This window comes from Elgaria multicarinata, chromosome 15 (assembly GCF_023053635.1).
Source record: "Elgaria multicarinata webbii isolate HBS135686 ecotype San Diego chromosome 15, rElgMul1.1.pri, whole genome shotgun sequence".
NCBI classification, from domain to species: Eukaryota; Metazoa; Chordata; class Lepidosauria; order Squamata; family Anguidae; genus Elgaria; species Elgaria multicarinata.
The window spans coordinates 7346358-7367818 of NC_086185.1; the positions used below are offsets into that span (position 1 = coordinate 7346358).

Sequence of the window (21461 nt, forward strand, 5' to 3'; positions counted from 1 at the left end):
CAAAGCAGTACCATTATGGATACGGGCAATGGCTGATTATAGCTTTAAGTTGCTATCTCAAAACAAAAGAACCTTTCTTCCCAGTACGTGTGGGACCGGTAAGATTCTTCAACCTGGAACATTGACCCTAGTTTCACCAATCAATGGATTGGCTCTGGAGTAGCCATCAACTTCAGTTCAAATGGCAAAAGGCATGCTCAGGGAATGGGTACCTGGCAGAATCTGTCCTATTGCCATGTAGGTATAGCTGTTCTGTCCTACGAGCCCAGATAGAACAATGTGGATTCTATTTTTGTTTAGTCTTTTGAGAAGGAAAAACTCACCAACACAAAAGCACCAATATTCATGACATCATCATCACGCTGCCCAGGAACGTAATGCTATCAGTATTCTAGATTTCAAAGCATGAACCCCCAAAAGAGGATGCTGGAATTGATCTGCTTCTTGGTTTATTATTATCATCATCATCACCATCATTATTATTTTTTTGGTTAAATAAAGCAAACTTCCTCGTGATCCTCCTCATGGCATGACCAGCGAACAGACCAACAGCTAGCAAACAGTTTGGATCCTTTCTGAATAGGCGGAGTGAAAGAGGACCTGACTGCAGTTTCAAAGCCAAACAGAAAAGAGTCAGAAGGAAAAGGGGGCCACCCGGGCTGCCGTTCCTGTCCCGGGCTGCTGTTCCTGTGAGTGCGCGGAGCATTCATGCGGTGCGGTGCCATTGGTGCCCCCCTCCCAGAAATAGCCACATGGGCAAAAAGGCTTCCGGTCCCACCTCTATTGATGAGGCTCCTGCTCACCTTAGAAATAAATTAAGGAATCTGAGAGAGGGAAGTAGAAGACACGTGATAGGTTTCTCTTCTAGGGGAGGGGCAGAGGACTGCCTCCCCTCACCCCCTGTTGACCTTGACAGTGTTGCTTTCAGCCCGCCCATCCTGCGGCAGAAGAGTCTGAGGTTTGACAAGAGTTTTGGTTCAGTCCCGCTGCGACGGAATGGGCATGTGCTCCTCCCAAGGGCTAACGGCTACTGTTCTTTATCGCCTCCTTCGCGGCAATGATCAACGGAGTCAGGCTGGAGAGTGGCTTGGCCAATTTTAAAAACTGATGCTAAAAGGGGGGGAAAGGAAGGAGAAGGAGATTACTAATGATTGATGGACCGATGGACCAGAAACTAGGGATGCACAGATTTTGCAAAATCCATTCAGTCTGTGTTTCACGGATTGTCAGCTATGATTCATTCCATCCTCTGCTTGCTGAAGGAATTGGTTTTTTCCCCAAATTCCCAAATTTCCACAAATCTACATTTGCCCAAATTCACACCAGTGAAAATGTGCAAACACGCCCGCCCCCCACAATACAAATTGCTTTAGCCTATGTGAGAAATGCTAATTTTCAGCTAATATATAAGTTTTTTATGACTAAATTTGCATAAAATTCCAGAAAGTTTTTTTTAAAAAAGATCAGGCTGCAAGTCCACCAAATTTATATGTTAAGCCAGCCCACTGCAGAATCTGCGGGTCCAATTCATAGAAATCTGAACTCATTTGATTCTGTTGCATATTTTAAAGGCATCCCTATCACCAACACAATGTTGCAGTGTAGGCTCCTTCCTAAATCGGATGCTCCAGTTAAGGCCTATTCATTTATTAATAATATATATCAATCATTTAATATAGCAAAATACATAAGCAGTGTAAATAGCAAAGTATTAAAATGATGATTAATATACACAATTAGTAAAAAGAATTCTAGTTCTACTCAGCCACTCCCATGAAAAATACCCCACCCGCCTTCAGGTTCCATTTTTCTTTACCAATTGTCACCCTGTGTTCCCTGGTTATTAGGAATGTTTGGGCATAGCTATTGGCCCTTAGTGTGTTGCTGTGGTGGTGGTGGTGGTGGTGGTTTTTTGTGGGGGCAATGTACTTCTTCAAAATTTGAGTGTTCACCACACATGCTGGTACTTCCCTTTTATTTGTCAGTCACTCCATTTTGTCTATAATACTGGTGTCCCGCTTCACCAGAGTTTGCGGTTTGAAGGAGTGCTATTTCCTTTTGGCCTGTTCCTTGAGACCGTGTGTCAGTTTGCTTGGTCCACACTCATAGAATCATAGAATAGCAGAGTTGGAAGGGGCCTACAAGGCCATCGAGTCCAACCCCCTGCTCAATGCAGGAATCCACCCTAAAGCATCCCTGACAGACGGTTGTCCAGCTGCCTCTTGAAGGCCTCTAGGGTGGGACAGCCCACAACCTCCCTAGGTAACTGGTTCCATTGTCGCACTGCTCTAACAATCAGATTCCACCCTGCCAAGCATTGTGCACACAGGCATAACACACCATTGGTAACAGCAACAGCAGTGCATGTGTGGACAAAGTATCACATGTCCAACACCCCAGACAAAACTTTTATATCCCCTGATGTTGTTGTTGTTGTTGTTGTTATTGGAATCAGTTTGATCATTCAAGTCGCTGAAGGCCAAATCAAACCTTTGGCCAAATCATCAAAGGCTAATCTTTACCCAATTACTCCAGTGTCCTTGACTGGGAAATGAGAGTGCCCCATCCTTCCATCCAACACACATGTCTTGCTCCCAATGCCACTGGACGTCCATGTGTGGGTATATTATGGGTATGTATGGATTTTTTTAATGGATTTTTATGTATTTTATTTTATTGTATATTGGGGTTTTTAATATTAAAAACATGTGATGATGTTTTCTGTTGTGCTGGTCTATGACCGAAATAAACAAACATTCATTCATTCACATTAGATCCGCATGCGTATGGCCAAATTGCACAGTCGATTATCCGGATAAAACCTTGACTCTGTAATGTGGGCCCCATGATATTGGATTTTAGGCTATTCCTCCTCGCCACATATAGAGGAGTGACAGGAAAGGAGTACCATCTGATCCTTCCAGGAACCATCCGGTAAATACGTGTAGATCATGGATGTTGAACCTCAGACCCAGGGATCACATCAGGCCTGCCTAGGGTCCATACCCAGCCTCCCAGCATTCTCCAGACACTAGGTGGATCACACTCCCCACCCCACATCATCATGAATCATTTGGGAGTTTCCCAGCAAATTCTGAAAGGTTAAAATGCTTCTCCTAAAGCTTAAGTACTTTAAGTTCCAATATGCCAGTATTTGTTATATATATATACATATTTTCCCTGCACCCCTTTTGCGGTCACCGCTGCCCCCCACTGGAATGTGGCCTTGGAATGAAAAAGGGATGGAGAGACTCACCCACCTGCGGTTCCGCTGGACGCCCTCCAAGCTGCCGTGGCCCATCCCTACTTTTGACACTGTGCAAGCTTTTTTCCAGCCTGGCCAGCACCTGATGGAGCTACAAGGCTGCTCACCCTCATCTGGGGCTTCCATTGTTGTGCACAAGAGAGCCTCCGGAAATGGCATATGTCCCATGTTGTGTAAATGGTGGCTGTCAAGGCCCCATTTGAGCACAATGAAGGCTCTGGATGACAGTTGCCGGGCAGTCACCAAGCCATGGATTGCTCAAGGAACTGGGTCGGGGTGGGGGGGTGGATGTGGGGGAGCCCACCAGACTCAATCGGGCGCCCTCATTGGCACCAGTGTTGTAGAGGAACCAAGGGATATTCAATGAATTTGCAATCCTCTAACAGGTGAACTCTGTTGATACATGACAGCATCTTCCTTTCCCATGCTTGCACCTTGGGACTCCTGTAATGCATGGGATGTGGGAGGGGGATGCAGGAGGAGCAGAGATCCTGCAGAAAGGCCTCATGTTCACACTGCACCTCTGAAGGGAATGCAGAGCAGATACAGGAACCCTGATCTGATCCACTCCTCCCCAGGTCACGATGCCATTTTAGGAGGAGACCCAACATAGAATCATAGAATCATAGAATAGCAGAGTTGGAAGGGGCCTACAAGGCCATCGAGTCCAACCCCCTGCTCAATCCAGGAATCCACCCTAAATCATCCCTGACAGATGGTTGTCCAGCTGCCTCTTGAAGGCCTCTAGTGTGGGAGAGCCCACGACCTCCCTAGGTAACTGGTTCCATTGTCGTACTGCTCTAACAGTCAGGAAGTTTTTCCTGATGTCCAGCTGGAATCTGGCTTCCTTTAACTTGAGCCCGTTATTCCGTGTTCTGCACTCTGGGAGGATCGAGGACACGGAATAACAGGCTCAAGTTATAAAGGGCTCAGGAGAGGCCTCCTCCTTCAACCCAATCGGCCCACGCGCTTTCACCCTCTCTCCTATCCTTCCCGTTTACCTGCAAGAGTTCCTTCGCAGACCCTCGCCTGTCAACGTCCATCTCCAGGCAGCGGTTCAAAAAGTCTCGGAAAACGGCAGAAAGCCTCTCTGGGTTCTGAAGTTCCGGTGTCCCGTTTGTGGCTATCAAATACAAAGCCTAAAGGACAGAAACAGACACGATATGGATTCCTTAGAGGCAGTTCTCTGCTGTCATTTCATTTAAAAAAAAATTATGTAGAGATTTCTATCTCACCCTTCCAAAGTAATAACAACAACAGCAATAAATCTCCCAGGGGTTACAAACACATAAAAACACAATACAATCAATAAAAAGAAACTGACAACATAAAACAAGGAGTAGTATTAGGATATAGATATGAGAGAGAGAGAGAGAGAGAGAGAGAGAGAGAGAAGATATGTAACCAAAACTGAGTAAAAGCAGCACAAAAAACAACAGAGAATAAAACCCATCAAGGATTAAGGATGAATGAAAATGGCTGGGAGAATAAAAAGGGGGTTGCCAGGCACCAAAAAGATAACAAAATAGGTGTCAAGCAGTGGAGGCTGGCCTTCGAGAGCTCCTTTAGTCTTCTGGCTGGTTCTGACTGAAACCTGGAGCGGATTCACTACCCCACTGACATCGGAGTCACCAGCCTCCACTGGTGTCAGGCTAAACTCCCTGGGGTGAGCATTCCGCAAGCATGGTGCAACCACCGATAAGGCTCTGCCTCTCTCCTTCTTTGTCACCCATCTGGGTTCTTCTCATACAACCATGTACTCTACCACTCAGTTATGGACTTTCCCAAATTCAAGTATTTCTGCTAACACAACCAATTTCAGCACATTTTACCAGGCCCCTGCTTGCTGTCTTAGTGGGAAATTAAGTTGCCGTCCTCTCTGTTAGTTTTTGTTGTCATCCCAAGATGAACAGAATGTTGTCACGAAGAACCATGATGGAGGGCCTTCTCTGTATTTATTTATTTATTTATTACATTTTTATACCGCCCAATAGCCGAAGCTCTCTGGGTGGTTCACAAAAATTAAAACCACAGTAAAACACCCAACAGGTTAAAACACAATTACGAAATACAGTATAAAAAGCGCAACCAGGATAAAACCACACAGCAAAGTTGATATAAGATTAAAATACAGAGTTAAAACAGTAAAATTTAAATTTAAGTTAAAATTAAGTGTTAAAATACTGAGTGAATAAAAAGGTCTTCAGCTGGCGACGAAAGCAGTACAGTGTAGGCGCCAGGCGGACCTCTCTGGGGAGCTCGTTCCACAACCGGGGTGCCACAGCGGAGAAAGCCCTCCTCCTAGTAGCCACCTGCCTCACTTCCTTTGGCAGGGGCTCACGGAGAAGGGCCCCTGTAGATGATCTTAAGGTCCGGGCAGGTACATATGGGAGGAGGCGTTCCTTCAGATAGCCTGGCCCCAAACCGTTTAGGGCTTTAAATGTCAATACCAGCACTTTGAATCGGGCCCGGACCTGGACTGGCAGCCAATGAAGTTGTAAAAGGACTGGCGTAATGTGATCTCGCCAGCCAGTCCCTGTTAATAACCTTGCTGCCCTGTTTTGTACCAGCTGAAGCTTCCGGACCGTTTTCAAAGGCAGCCCCACGTATAACGCATTGCAGTAATCCAAGCGAGAGGTTATCAGAGCATGGATAACTGTAGCGGCCCCCACCCTCTGGAAAACCCTCCCTCGTGTGGATCGGGAGGTGGAAAATGTAACATCTTTCAAATGCCTCCTGAAAGCACAACTTTTTAGACAAGGCTTCCCTGGATTACAACTTTTTAAATTTTCTTATAGTTTTAAATTTTGAGCTTTCTATATTATGGTTTTGATTTTGAACTGCCCAGACAGCTTTGGCTATTGGGCAGTATAAATATGTAATAATAAATAAATAAGGGTGGACAATATTTGCATTTCCTCTTCACTCGAGAGCGTTGCCATCTCAGAGTGGCTGTGAGGTAGAGCTAACAACAGGAAGTCCTGGGCTTGACTCTTGACATTCTCATATTGAACTCACTAGGTCCTATTAAGTTTCTCGTCCTTATGGCTGCAAAGCTGTGCTCACAATTAGGCATGGTATGAAGAATGTGGATAGGGAGACATTTTTCTCCCTCTCTCAAAATACTAGAACCCGGGGTCATCCCATGAAGCTGATTGGTGGGAGATCCAGGACAAATAAAAGAAAGTACTTTCTTCACACAGTGCCTAGTTAAATTACGGAACTCACTACCACAAGATGTAGTGATGGACACCACTTTAGATGGCTTTAAAAGGGGGTGGATAAATTCTTGGAGGAGAAGGCTATCCATGGCTACTAGCCCTGATGGTTGTGTGTAATCTCCAGTATTCGAGGCAGTCAGCCTGTGTGCACCAGTTGCTGGGGAACATGGGCGGGGAGGGTGCTGTTGCACCATGTCCTGCTTGTTCATCCCTGGCCGATGGCTGGTTGGCCACTGTGTGAACAGAGTGCTGGACTAGCTGGACCCTTGGTCTGATCCAGCATCAGGGCTCTTCTTATGTTCTTATGTTCTTAATTCTGAGGGCAATACATAATGCAGTCTCAGGAGCCTGAATCATGGCTGAATAAGGGAGAAAGTATATATTATGCCGCAGGGCTCTGTAACAAAACAAAACAAACAAGCACAACAACCCATGACCTTGGGGACATCAGAGCAGTGATGTCCTCAAGGTCATGTCGGCTACTCTCACACACACGCACACCAAGATAGTATCTGACTGGCTCAAGTTGCTGCTATTCAAAATGAGCAAATAAAAATAGTTTAATTTAAAATGGCGGACTCTGGGGGTTGGACCACAGCCTTCACCAGCCAGCCACCGCCACCTCAGCACATTCTTTTGGGCAGTGCAGCAATAAGAAGATGAGCTGTTGCAGCTTCTGCTGCCTGAAAGGTGGTTTTCTGGAGACCACCCTGGACTTATTTATTTATTTATTACATTTATATACCGCCCCATAGCCGAAGCTCTCTGGGTGGTTGCACCTCATAGTCCAGCCATAGCAGTGCCATTGATTTTGGTGTACATCCAATGTGCAGTCAACGCATGGGATTGATGTGAGTTCCAGCACAGCCTCCCATTTGGGATAGTTTAAAAAAACAACAACCAAGAACACTGGACTTTGATCTTACCCTGAGAGGATTTTCATTGAGATACGGAGGTTCTCCTTCCACCATTTCTATTGCCATGATCCCTAAAGACCAGATGTCCACTTTGGGGCCGTACGCTTTCCTTGTTACCACTTCTGGCGCCATCCAGTAAGGGGTCCCCACCATTGTACTCCGTTTACTCTGCTCAGGAGTGATCTGAGCGCAGAAACCAAAGTCAGCTGCAGAGGAAGGAAAAGCAAAGAAATCAGGCAGGAAATACAAAACCAGCGGAAGATGCAAGCAAAAGGACCAGGAGGAGGTGCAGAAAAGAGGAAAGGATTCAAATTCAGAATGGCCTTGTCAATATCGTAGCAGTCAAACAAAGATAACATTCAGACCGAGAAAGAGGGAGTGAAAGAAGATATCAAGGAGGGGGCAATCAAGCTGTGGCAGAGAGGGGCAGATGTGCGACCCCTGGTGGAGTCGGGGGGGAATGCAGCCCCCCAGTCCCTTGACGGTGTCCACCCCTGTTCTACTGTGTTCCAGTCTCATCATGAGATGTCCTCTCCCCTCCCGCTTCTTGACGATCTCTTCCCATAGGTGTGCGCAAGGGGTGAGACACTGGGCCCACCCTAATGTCTCAAGCAATAAGCACCAAATTAATGGGGCTATTGAGTAGGGATCCAGAGGGGTATCCAAACACAGTGGGAACGATCCTCCGACTGCCCTCTGGCTGCTAAGTAGGGCATCAGTGCCTGCAGTGTTTAATAAAAGAAAGGAAAGGAACCTCTCGTGCAAGCACTGAGTCATTACTGACTCTTGGAGGGATGCCAGCTTTCACTGACATTTTCTTGGCAGGCCTTATAGCGGGGTGGTTTGCCGTTGCCTTCCCCGGCTGTTATTACCTTTCCCCCAGCTAACTGGGTATTCATTTTACCGACCTCGGGAGGATGGAAGGCTGAGTCAACCCGAGCCAGCTGCCTGAAACCAGCTTCCGCTGGGATCGAACTCAGGCCGTGGGGAGAGTTTCAGCTTCAGAAACTGCTGCTTTACCGCTCTGCGCCACACGAGGCTCATAGAGTTTAATAAATAAATGAATAAAAATAATGTCCTTTATGACTGCTATTGAATAAATGTTCACTGCTTTTATCAACTACATGTGCTCCACCAAGTTTGCCCCTTTCTGTCAGAGGCTCACTTTACCATCGCAGTCCATGCCCTAGTTACCTCCAGGCTGGACTATTGCAACCTGTTGTATACAGGGCTTCCCTTGAAGCAAATCCAACGCCTACAGGCTGTACAAAATCCAGCAGCCAGATTGGTCAAGGGGCTCCCAAAGTGGTCTTCTATTACTTTGGTCCTTCGGAAGCTTCATTGGCTGACGGTGGCTGCTGGGGTTCACTGCAAGGTCTTGTTGACCATGTATAAGGCCCGGCATTGCTTGGGTCCTGGATACCTGAGTACTCGCCTTTCTCCTGCGTCTCACCATTGGCAGACTCGCTCTCAGGAGCAGGGCGCCCTAATGGTCCCCCGCTACAAATTGGAATGTGCGGGGGCCAGGGCTTTTTCAGTGGCTGGCCCCCGGTTATGGAATATTGTGCCACTGGAGATTCGACAGGCTCCCACTCTCAATTCTTTCAAACGCCTTTGTAAGGCGTTTTTATTTTCACAAGAATTTGGGGAGGGGGTGGTTTAAACTGGTTGAGGGCTTTTAATGGATCGCGGATGAGTGTTTTTATGTCTTAATGTGGGTTGAGGGTTTTTAATAGAATTGTTTTATATGTGATTGTAAAGCGCCATGATACCAGAAATGGTGAGGTGGCGCTATAAAAATGCTTTAAATAAATAAATAAATAAATAAATTAGAAAATATTCCCTGGGTGCACACTCTAATGAAATGTGCTGCGCACGCTTATGTCTCTTCCCAAAAGAGTTTAGATTCCCACTTTCTCATCAAGCCCTTTTGACGAGCTTACACCTGTCATGAACGCTTAGCCTAACTTACTTCACAAGATTGTTGTGAACATAAAATGGGGAATTTGCTGCCGTAAATTCCTTGGAGCAAGAGCGGGTACAAATGCCATAAATAGAACTATAATGTATTCATTTTTTAAAGCACATTTTCTTTTCACCACATTTATCTTTCCATTGCTCCATGGCAGTCCACACAGCTAGGAGTTCCCCCAAAACTATTCCTGTTGGAATCCACTGACGTGCCTAGATAAGGATGGCCATCTAGAGATGTCAGACTTGACTGCAACTGAAATTCCCTTTGGTACCACATCTCATCTCTTCTTGTTTGATTTTTGTTGGAGCACGGAAGTTATACCATCAGCTCTGCCCTGATAAGGGGCAACAACTGGTGAGGAACAAAACACACCCCAATCACTGCAACAACAGAACCTTAAAGAGAATACGTACTCAGTTTGACAGATCCGTCCATCCCAAGAAGGATGTTGTCACTCTTGATGTCTCTATGGATCACTTGGTTTGAATGCAAGAAATCCAGAGCTTGCAGGCACTGATATTTATAAAATAAAAATAACAATAACAATAACAACAACAATAATAATAAAAGCAACAACAACCATTTAAAAGGAGAACAGTACAAGTAACAAGAAATGATATGACTCCATAGGGATTGGAGACCACACCTGGAGTATTGTGTATGATTATGGGCATTTCCAGAAGGAAATTGACAGGTTAGAACAAGTTCAGAGGAGGGCAACAAAGAGGATACAGGGTCTTGAGGACAGGCCCTATGAGGACAGGCTGAAGGAACTTGGGATGTTCAGTCTGGAGAAAATAAAACTGAGGGGAGACATGATAGCAGTGTTCAGGTTCATAAAGGTGTGCCACAGGGAAGATAGTCAAGAACTATTTTCCATGGCCACAGAAATTAGGACCCAAAATAATAGGTATAAGTTATAGCTCCCTATAGCTATAGCTATAGTTATACCTCCCTATAGGTTCCAATTAAATTTAAGGGAAAACTTCCTGGTGGTAAGATCTGCAGGAGAATGGAACAGTCTACCTCTGGAGGTTATGGGTTCTCCATCTCTGGAGGCTTTTAAGAAGAGGCTGGACAACCACCTCCCATGGGTGGTTTAATTGGTTTTCAAGCATATTGCAAAGGGTTGGACTAGATGATCCTTGTGGTCCCTTCCAACTTCACAGTTCTATGACTTTAAGTTCCATTGATTTCAGTAGATTTATGAGTAACTTTGGATCCATCACCCTGATTGATTCTGACCTTGGTAGCCACACTTTTCTGGTTCAGATGTAAAGAAAAACAATGGATGAAAAAAGTCCAGAGTTAATCATGGCATCCTGCGAAGGAAAGGGACCATGGGAACATGAGGCTCATTCTAAGCTTGGCTTTACTAAGTCAAGATATGTAGATCTGAACCAGACCAATGTATAAGCAAAGCAATTCTAAGAGTTTGCAGGACAGTCTTACAGCATCACAGTGCAAATTCTCTTACCTCCCTACAGACAGCGGCTATCTGTCCTTCATCCATACACGTTTCAGTAACAACGTCCGTCAATGAGCCCCCAGCCAAGTACTCCATTACGACCCAAAGTTCATCGCCGACAAGGTAACTGAAACATCAAATGCATTTATTTATTTCAAACATTTATAGACCAACTTCCTGGACAAAGGCCCCTCGTCTCAAAGAACAACTACGTATGTAAAAATTAAAATAAAATTACAATATTGCATTGTAAGGACATTTTTCTGTATAAACATGCATGGGATTTTCACCCTTACTAGGCAAAGGCCAGACACAGGCTTCAGGTCATGGCTAGTGTGGCCTGGCAGACTGAAGACAAAATTAATGCTGGGCCAAATAACATGTGACCTACCAAGATGCACAGAGCTTACTTGCTATCAGGGCCGGCTCTACCGCTAGGCAGAGCGAGGCGGTAACCTCAGGCAGCAGATGCTGGGAGATGGTAGCAGGGTGTTGGAGGAGAGACCTGTGTGCCAAGCAGCCTGCCCTTTGCCCTCACTAAATTTGGAAAAATTCATGCAAATTTTGCCCTCTTTTGGGGGGGGATGAATACTTGGCCACCCCAAATAACCCTCTTTCCCCCTTTTTCTCTGCTTTTTCTGTTCTCATCCAAACGGCTCACAGTTCCAGCTTAACAATGATAACGAAGGCACAGTTCCTCACAAGAAGCAGAATAAAGCCATAGCTAGACAGGGCTTTATCCCGGGGTGAACCCTGGGATTGTCCCTGTGCATCTACATGATGCACAGGGGATCCTGGGATCAGGGAGGGATGATTCCCTCCCTAGCCCCGGGATACAGCCCTCCACTTTGGCCCTGGTTTTTCCGCAGTCCCGGGCTGAGCCTGAGACCGCAGAACATGTGGCCCGTTGCCGTGGGTTGACTTGGCTCTACACGATTCCTTGCACGGGGCGCAGCGCCCATCAGGGGTAGGGGGGAGCAGGGAAATTAAATTATATTTTTTAAAAATACTTACCTTTTGCGCACGAGCGTTCATGCGCTGCTGCTCCTTTAAAAAAAAATGGCGGGCGTGACACCTCTCCTTCTGAGGTCATCGCGTGTCACGTGTAAACGGATGAGGGATCACGTGTTAAACACAACACAAGATCTTCCCTCCTCCGTCATGGGATAAAAGGTAAGTCTAGCTAAGGCCTCAGTCTCCTTTTAGCTATTATCCCAATCATCATCATCATCATCTAGTGAAAACATCCTAGCAAACACCTGGCATCACTTACCTGTCTAAATAGTTCACAATGTTCGAATTCTTATTTTCCCTCATGACCAGGATTTCATTAATTATTAATTCTTTTTTGGGTTGCTGCTGGAGATTCATTTGTTTTATAGCGACCTGAAATGACATTTTCATGACATAGATAGACAGATATTTTCATTTTTAAAAAATGACCAAAACCAGAAGCACCAAATGAACTCAACTGGAGACATCCCCACTTGCGCAAATTTCAGTTGCAGTTTGCATAATTTGCGCACCTTTGGGCCTCAACTTGTGCAAATGTTGGCTTGGTTTGCTCAAACTACGAAAACTGTGGCGGCCATTTGTGTAAAAAATAAATTTAGAACCCGAAAATCTGTGTGAAATTGCCCAACTAGATGCAGAGTGAGTCAGGCCAGCTCATGCGACAGTGAGCTGAAGTCTTGGGGGGAGAGGACGTGAAATCTCAGTGAGCTGGACCCTCCGGATGGATTCCTTTGACATCCCTAGTGAGGTGAAAGAGGTTCTGCAGCCACAGAATATAATGTACAGCAGCTGAGCATCAAGCTTCAGACGTAGGTAATAAGTCTATGTGATTCCAAGACAGTAGTCATGCTACTTATTGGGAGAATGCCCCCAAAGTGTGCCCATTTTCATCTGTAAAATGGTTTCTACAGTATCTGAGCCAGATTCCTGGAAGATGTCGCTCCTACTAAAGCCAGGGGCAACTTCTGTCTATCTGGAACTAGCTAGTCAACTTTGTTTAGGTGTTCCAGCACTGATGTTGACAGTGATGCTCACATTTTGCTGAGATCAACAGCAAAACTCGCATAGACATTAATGGGTCTGGATGGTACCTCAATTCCCCCTTTCTTCCCAATCTTGAAAATCCTGACCTTTTCCCACAACTGTGAGAAAGGCATGAACATTGAGGTGACAACTCAACATTAGAGGAAGTTCAAAGGCCTTCCCCATTCTCTGTGTCACCAATCATTATCTGGGTCACACTTCGGTCACCATGCATAGTTTGACACCAGCTATGCATAATTGCATGGTTTAAAGATAGGCCTTTGACCTCCAGATGAATTTTCTTTAGTTTCCATTATTAAGGCCAACTGATCTCCCCATCACCTGAATACAATTCCCAGGTCTTTAAGCAGTGGTTCTTCTTTAATTAATAATTACAGCCAACTTTGGAAACCAAAGGTTCTGTCCAAGTGTTAAAAATCATTAGTATCTCTGGGACCAATGAGTAGAGAATCTCCACAATGAGACCGCCCATTATTTAAATAAAGAGATGCATATTGTATTAATTATGACAGGCTTAGCCACTGGAGCTTAACATCTGCTTCTCCTGCAAATCAGCACTGAGGGCAGAACACATCAACAGCACAAGGTCATCACCAACACCGCTAAGCTAACGTGTCAGCCCCACCCAAGATGGCGACGTGAGCAGAACCCTTCCACCTCGGCTCTCCTATTTGTTTTAATTTTGTCTTTTAGTTGTTTTAATTAAACAACGTTCTCTTCGTCGGTGGAGCTGCTATTTTGCCAAAACAATTCCTGCCTATCGTTGGGGAAGACGTAAACTCCCTGTGGTTGCAAGGTTAGAGCCATAAAATCTCATTATAAAATAAAATACTAGCTCTCACTGATAAGATTGGCAAGATGCACCGACTCCCACTAAATGCCTCTTAATTGAGCTAGTTGTGTTATACATTTGGAAAACTTGTTAAAAAACAACACATCCCTGGGTAGGCTAAAATATTTCATCGGTGAACTACTCCACCCTGTTGTGGACTTGTTGCTTTAACTTCCTGCCATTCTCTATATTAGGGATGTGCTCCGCTTCTCTTCGGTTCAGAGAACCAGGAGCGAGGTGGCCTAATTCGCCTCTGAAAAAGGCGGAGGCGAAGAGAGTCAGGGGGGCTGCGGATCGAGGCAAAGAGGATCGCCTCAATCTGGAGCTTCGCCTGCAGGTAAGTGGGGGGGAGGGGGACTAATCTGCCGCTGCTGGCGCCGCCATCCATGCGGTGGTGGCGGCACCAGGTAAGGGAGCAGGGAGGAGGGACACTTACCTTCCTCCGTCGCGGGCTTCAATTGAGGCCCCGGTTGAAGCCGGAAGTGAAGGCCGGCTTCAACCGGGGCCTCAATTGAAGCCCGCGACGGAGGAAGGTAAGGGGGCGGGGGCCTGGCCTACCTGGCGGCACCGGCGCCAGGTAAGGGAGCAGGGAGGAGGGATGCTTACCTTCCTCCGTTGCGGGCTTCAATTGAGGCTCCGGTTGAAGCCGGAAGTGAAGGCCTCTTCCGGCTTCAACTGGGGCCTCAATTGAAGCCCGCGACGGAGGAAGGTAAGGAGGTGGGGTGGGTGGGTGGCTTATCTTGCGGCGGCGCCACCACCGCCGTCCATATAGTGATGGCGGCGAAGCCGGATCTCGCTCCGCGAAGCGGATTGGGGGGTCAGTGCACACCCCTACTCTATATTTTCTGCTTATCTCATGTTATTCTGAAAGTGTGGGTGTACGATGGTTCTCACAAGACACGGCTGAAAGAACCTTGGAATTTCCTTTCCCCAAGTGTTTGATCTGCCTCAGAGGAAGCGACAAACAAATTCCAGCTAATGTGCCATTACACTATTACGTCAAAGGGGTTCCAGTTCCATCATGCTTTTTGCAGCTACCACCAAAATTAGTATTAAGACCTCCCAAGCTTGCAAGCACTAGCAAAATATCTCTTACACCTTCCACAATATTTATTAGGCATGTGCTCCGCTCCGATTAGAAGCGCAGAAGCAGGAGCGAATTGGCCTGCTCCGCCTTGCCCAGAGGCGGAGTAGAAGCGGACCGCGGACCCCTAGAAGCAAGGCGAAGAGAAGCGCCCATTTTCAGAGCGCTTCTCTTTCCACGGAGCGCTCCGATCGCCATCTTGAAACATTTCGCCCATAGATAACTGGGTTGTTTTTGAAGCTATCGTTCTGAAAATTCTTGTGCTTAGACAGTTGTGGATGGGGGTCATTTTGAGACTACTCTCACCTCTCTGCGTCGTGCAGGTCGCGCGCTAGAATTTTTTAAAAAGTAGGGTAAAGGCGGGAAAAAGATTACCTTTTCGATTGCTGAGGGGCAGAGTCAACTCCCGGTCATGATCACATGATCCCAAAGTTGGAGGAGGGGATAGGCAAAACGGGTAACTTGGGATTCTGGGAACTTCTCTTTCTTAGTCTGAACGGACTTTTCCCAGTGTTTTTTAAAACAGTAGCCCCACCAAATGCACAAACACAACCTGTGAAATCATATACTAAGCCAAGAATAAGAGATAGAAACACAGCATTGCTACCCACCCTAACTTTGGGGAACAACTGAAAAGATGTGGTGCAAGGGGATGAGCTCCCCTAGGGCATCTCATTGTGGACGTGCCCCCACTCTCTCCTGTACTTGGAAGGCCATCAGAGCCTTCCAAAGAGAGTAACCCGGTGGAGCAATGCCTATCATGAGTTGAAGTGACAGTTCTACTTCTTAGCGGTGGAGCAATGGCTTTCATGAGTTGAACTGACAGCCTTGCTTCTTAAAAGACTGGTTGACCACCAGTCAAATTGGCAGCTGCTGCTTCCCCCTCCCCTGGGCACGTCCCCCTACTGCTGGTAAAAGACAGATATAGCCTTTTTAAAAAAGTTCTTCTTGCTGTTTATTCAGCAACACTGCTGCTTTTAATTCCACCCCTCCTTTGTTTATTTATTTATTTATTCCATTTTATATGCATTACTGGCTTATCCTTGGCTCACTACCTTATGCCCCCAGAAATGTCTGCTGCCTGCCTGCCTGCCTTCCCTCTCTCCTCCCCTGCCCGCCTTGCAGGGATGTTGTGTGTGTCTGGCTTTGACTCAGGGGAGAAGTCCTTCCTGCGCTCACTTGGAGTTTTGGAAGTTCCAAATCCATTTTTCAAGTGTGGAAGAAGATTCATATAGGTTTATCTCCACTCCCCAATTCATGGCATGTTGGGATTTCCTTTGAAATGGCCCCATTGAGAGGTCTGCAGGTTTAAGCCCTGCCAAAAAACAGGGGATGATGGGACTGCCTTGAGTCTTGGCGTGCGTATGTATCCCTGGATAAGCTTTCATGGTGGCGAGTTTGAGGTTTCTAACGTGCAAATTGACGGAGCTATCGAAAGGGGTGTGAATGGGGTGCCCGATTTTCAAAAATTCCCCAAAAATCAGGGGATGATGGGATTGCCTTGAAACTTGGCGTCCATGTGGACACATGGATAAGCTATCATGGTGCCGAGTTTGAGGTTTCTAACGTGCAAATTGACGGAGCTATCGAAAGGGGTGTGACTTAGGGTTATGGGTGGTGCGTTAGAGGTTAGAGCCCCGCCAAAAATCAGGGGATGATGGGACTGCCTTGAGTCTTGGCGTGCGTATGTATCCCTGGATAAGCTGTCATGGTGGCGAGTTTGAGGTTTCTAACGTGCAAATTGACGGAGCTATCCCAAGGGGTCTGAATGGGGTGCCCGATTTTCATAAATTCCCCAAAAATCAGGGGATGATGGGATTGCCTTGAAACTTGGCGTGCGTGTGTATACATCCATGAGGTGTCATGGTGCCAAACGTGAGGTTTCTAACTTGAACCGAAAAAAAGTTGTTTACTTTTTTAGCTTTCAATGCAACCCTATGGGGGGGGGAAAACGGAGCTCCGATCCGGATCTGGAGCTCCGAGCGGAGCGGAAATGGGCGGAGCGGGGGCGGGGCGAAGCGGCCCATCCGAAAATCGCAGATCTGGAAGTGAAGCGGAGCAGGGGGTCCATGCACACCCCTAATATTTATCTATTATGTGGTTTAACTTTGCCTTTTTACTCCACCCGCCAAAACAAAAGTTCTGTACAGCTTGCTGGAACCTTTCTCTTGGGTCCCATATAATGTGTACAGCACCTGTGTATTATATGGCAATGAATTTTTCTACCTCTTTTCGTCCAGATCGTATCACTGTACAACTCAAATGTACATTTTCAGTAAGTAAAGAACGTCAACTTTTATAAAGAACTGGTTCAGAAATAACGGTGGTGGTTGTTTTTAATAAAATGCCTGTGTTTTTTATGCATGTAGGGAGGTACCCTATGGCACCCGGGAATGAGCACTCATGCTTTTGTCCTTCTAAAATAATCCCAAACGAGTACAAACACTTGTTTTTAGGATGGAGCAGGCCTGCGGAACTCAAAGAAGGAACTTCCACTTACCTATCCTGGGCTAGATCTACGCTACTGTTTTATAGCGGTATTGAAGTGCACTGATAACTGTTGAGGCACATTACACATTCTTTATACTGCTTTCATAGTGGTATTTTCTGCTTTTTATTCCACATTATCCAAAGTACCACAACAAATGTCACTGTGTGTCCTACGACGTATAAAAGCACAAGACGGATATAGGCGATAGCTAGACAAGGCTATATTCCAGGGTGAACCATGGGATCATCCCTGTGTGTCCACATGATGCAGAGGGGATCCTGGGATCAGGGAGGGATCATCCCTCCCTTGCTCCAGGATGTAGCTCTCCCCTTTGGCCCCGGCTTTTCCACGGTCCCGGGCTGAGCCCAAGACCGCGGAACGTGTGGCCGGGTGCCGCGGGTTCACCCGGCTCTGAGCAATTCCTCGTGCTGTGCCCATCGAGGGTAGGGAGGGGGGAGCAGGGAAAATAATTTAAATTAAAAAAAATACTTACCTTTTGCGCACGAGTGTTCGTGCGCTGCTGGCCCTTTAATAAAAAAATGGCGGCGTGACTAGGGTGACCAACTGTCAGGATTTCCCCGGATTTGTCCTGGTTTTTGTTCTTTCCATGGTGTCAGGGGGGATTTTCTATAATTTTCAATTATGTCCTGGAATGACACACCTTCCCCTTTAAGGCTGCCATTAGCATGGCAGGAGGGAATGACATGCTTTCTTGAGGCACATCATTCCCCCACCCCGAGCTCCAATTGAGGTCTTAAAGGGGAAAGTGGGTCATTCGTGGACATTATAGAAAAGGCCCCAATTGGAGTGGATGGTGGTGGTGCAGAATGAAATCCTTTCCCCTCCTCCACTCCAATCGGGTTCCTTAAGGTGGCGGGGGAATAACGTACTTTCTGCAGGACTCAGAAAGCTGCTTCCCCACAAACACACTAGGTGTCCTCTTTTTTGGCTTCCCAAATATGGTCACCCTAGGCGTGACGCCTCTCCTTCTGAGGCCGTCACGCATTGCGTGTAAACAGAGGAGGGATCTCGCGTTAAACACAATGCGAGATCTTCCCTCCTCTGTCGCAGGATAACAGGTAGGTCTAGATAAGGCCCATGATGGAATCGTAATGATTTGACACAAAGTGCAGATCTGGCCTTGATCTAGAAATGAGTATTTCAGCTGCTTTCTGGAGTTCTTTTCAGAAATACAAAAGCACAGTTGCATAAGGGGAGGCAAAGCAGCCCCGTTGGATAATACCTATTGACCGCCTTCCCATAATTCAGTGCACAATTCATGTAGTCATCTAGTCCAGCTTTCCCCAACCTGGTGCTCTCCAGATGTTATGGGTTAAAATTCCCAGTATTCCTGAACATTAACCATGCTGGGTGGAGGGTTGATGGGAGTTGAAGACCAAAACTTCTGGAGGAGGCCAGGTGAGGGAATACTGAAATCTCATCAGAATGGGCCAGTACAAATTGTGATCCAGCAACACAGCCGACAGCCTGCAAAAAGGAGTATATTGAGCCATACACAGACCACCATTCATGGCTGGAACATTGGGTTCAGTTTTATGAGATATACATTCTGCAGGCCTATGTAAAGACATCAGAGAAAACTGCGACAGAATCAAATAAGTTCAGATTTTCATGAATCCAAAATGTGAATTCCATGGACTTGTGGGCTAATCTGTTCATTGATTTATTTTACTTTCTGGAATTTTATTCAAATTTAGTAAATTATATTTACTATATACTTACTTCCTGGCTGTTAGAGCAGTACGACAATGGAATCAGTGACCTAGGGAGGTTGTGGGCTCTCCCACACTAGAGGCCTTCAAGAGGCAGCTGGACAACCATCTGTCAAGTATGCGGTAGGGTGGATTCCTGCATTGAGCAAGGGGTTGGATTCCATGGCCTTGTAGGCCCCTTCCAACGCTGCTATTCTATGATTCTATGATATAAAATTAAAAAAACACCAACCAACCATCTGCATTTCCCCCATAGGCTAAAGCATGAACATGCATATTTGGGACAGATTTGCACATTTGGAAGGGTTGCACAAATTTGAGAAATTGGGAGGGGGGGGGAATCCGATTCAGTCTGACACAATGAAAGGCACCTGTCAATCCCCAAAATGCAGATGGAACAGACTTTACAAAACCTGTAATCCCTAGGCACTTGTATCATTGGACTCAATTGGTGCAATCAGTGGGAATCTTTGGGTGAGCAGATGGCAAACTATAAGAGAAAATGGTCCAGAATGTTAAAAACAATATAACAACTGCATTGCACTCACCTCCTGCCCTGTTGCAATGTCTATCGCTGTATAAACTGTACCTGAAGCCCTAGGAGAAAATAAAAGGTGCAACCAAGATATAAGGCAGTGTAAAGTGTTAACATGAATAAGAATAAACACATACCTAAAATAAAAACATTTCTGCGAGTAGCTGCCCGGCCCTGTAGGGATTACTTAATGTAATTTAGATTGTTCATCTCTACATGAACATAGATTAATTGGCGACTGAATGATTGACATAGCATTTTAATTTTTCTACCCTAGACCAAATCCCTTGGTTACATACAGTGTATTCATTGGACATGCTATGGATCATTTCAATATATATGCAAATGTGTTTTCTGTGACTAAGAAGGATGATTAATCCAATTTGTTTACAGTGCATTTTTAATTCTGTTTATTCATGGCTGTCAATGCAGAATTACAGCTCCTGAGCTCAGAGGATCCTGATTTGTATATTTTATTTAGAAAACCTGTTCTAGAAAGTTGACTGACAGGCATGTCAGAAGTCAAGCTATACCGCTTGAGTGATATCTCCTGCAATCCTATATATTTGCCATGGAAGTCAGAAATCATGACAACGTTTCATGTTGGCCTTTCAGGAACTGAGGACCTATAAACACATAGGTCCTGCCTCCCCGCCTCTGTCATGTCCAGCCCTGCTCCCCCTGGTTTGGAAGAAGGTGTTTCAGGTGATCAATCAGAATCAGACTCTGAAGTAGAGGAGTTGGCGCCAGACACAGGCCAGCCTGTACCAGTGGGGGCGAAAGCTCTCATGGGCGATTCACCAGCTGGTGGTGAACACCCTCCAGAGATTATCTCCTCAAGGGCAAAAAATACAGTCAGTGGGAAGCCACCATTCTTCCGAAGGGGAGAGCATGGACAGGTTACTCAGTCCTAGAGTGCGCCGCAGACTAAAATGGGTGGAGCGAAAGGAAGGCAAGAGAAAGTCAACCCGGCTCGCATCATGTCAGAAGCAGAAAGCTTTTGAAGGAGCATTCAACAGCCCACCAAAACACAGAGAGGTTCTTTGACAGTCGCAAAAGCAAAACCCAAAACTAAATCAACTCCCCTGGCTCAGCACGACTTAGAATTCACAGGGTGCTTTCGAGAGCTGAGTGTGCCTCACATATATTGGGCCTGCTCAGATGACACACTAAGCCATGGTTAGACCGCTCACCCTTTTGCAGCAAGTGGTTAGTGAGCTTGTTTAAACCATGGTTATGTAGCCACCATGGTGAGGAACAGTTCACACGACACACTAAGACATGGTTCACACAACAAGCTAAGCCATAATGTTTAGCTCAAAATGCTTCACCATCATGGTTTAGCGTGTTGTCTGAACAAGGCCATTCTTTCAGTAATCCATACGACAGCCCTGCAAAGCAGGAGTGCATTTATTTATTCATTTAACATTATATTTAGGCTGCCTTTAAGCATGGGGCCCTATGATTTTTTCCCCATACTGTGGAGGCTGCCATTGCTGCCATGAGATTTGAACCAGAGAATTCCTGAGGTTTAGCTCACAGTCATGGAACGCCTATAGATACTAGCTGATGACCACATTATCAGTCTTATAGAAAATATACTGATGAAATCTGCGTAACTACACACACACACACACATATGTGTGTGGAGAGCGGTATAAAACTTTCTCTTGGCAGTACTTACCCTTGGCCAATTTTTTCAAACCGTGTATATTTCTTTTTGGGGTCTCCGACACTCACGATGCTTCCTAAAATAACCAAGAAGGACAGATCTTACTAAAATATATATACATGTTGCTTCCAGGGATGACTACTGTGGCTGAAATCTGGCTGCTTTCAGTCAAGCTATGTTTAGGGTGACCCTATGAAAAGGAGGACAGGG

The 21461-nt window shown here is 46.0% G+C and overlaps 1 protein-coding gene across 1 annotated transcript in view; it reads right to left on the bottom strand.

Moving 5' to 3' along the window:
* Positions 1–233: 233 nt before the first annotated feature.
* Positions 234–21461, bottom strand: part of PAK3 (p21 (RAC1) activated kinase 3) — a 73989-nt gene continuing 52761 nt past the window's right edge. Inside the window, exons 8-15 of the mRNA XM_063141863.1 lie at positions 21264–21327; positions 19593–19641; positions 12120–12232; positions 10856–10973; positions 9792–9891; positions 7413–7609; positions 4267–4404; positions 234–1110 (exon numbers count right to left, since the gene is read on the bottom strand). Coding sequence (XP_062997933.1) covers positions 1021–1110; positions 4267–4404; positions 7413–7609; positions 9792–9891; positions 10856–10973; positions 12120–12232; positions 19593–19641; positions 21264–21327 — 869 coding nt within the window. The 3' untranslated portion in view covers positions 234–1020. The remainder of the gene's footprint in view (positions 1111–4266; positions 4405–7412; positions 7610–9791; positions 9892–10855; positions 10974–12119; positions 12233–19592; positions 19642–21263; positions 21328–21461) is intronic.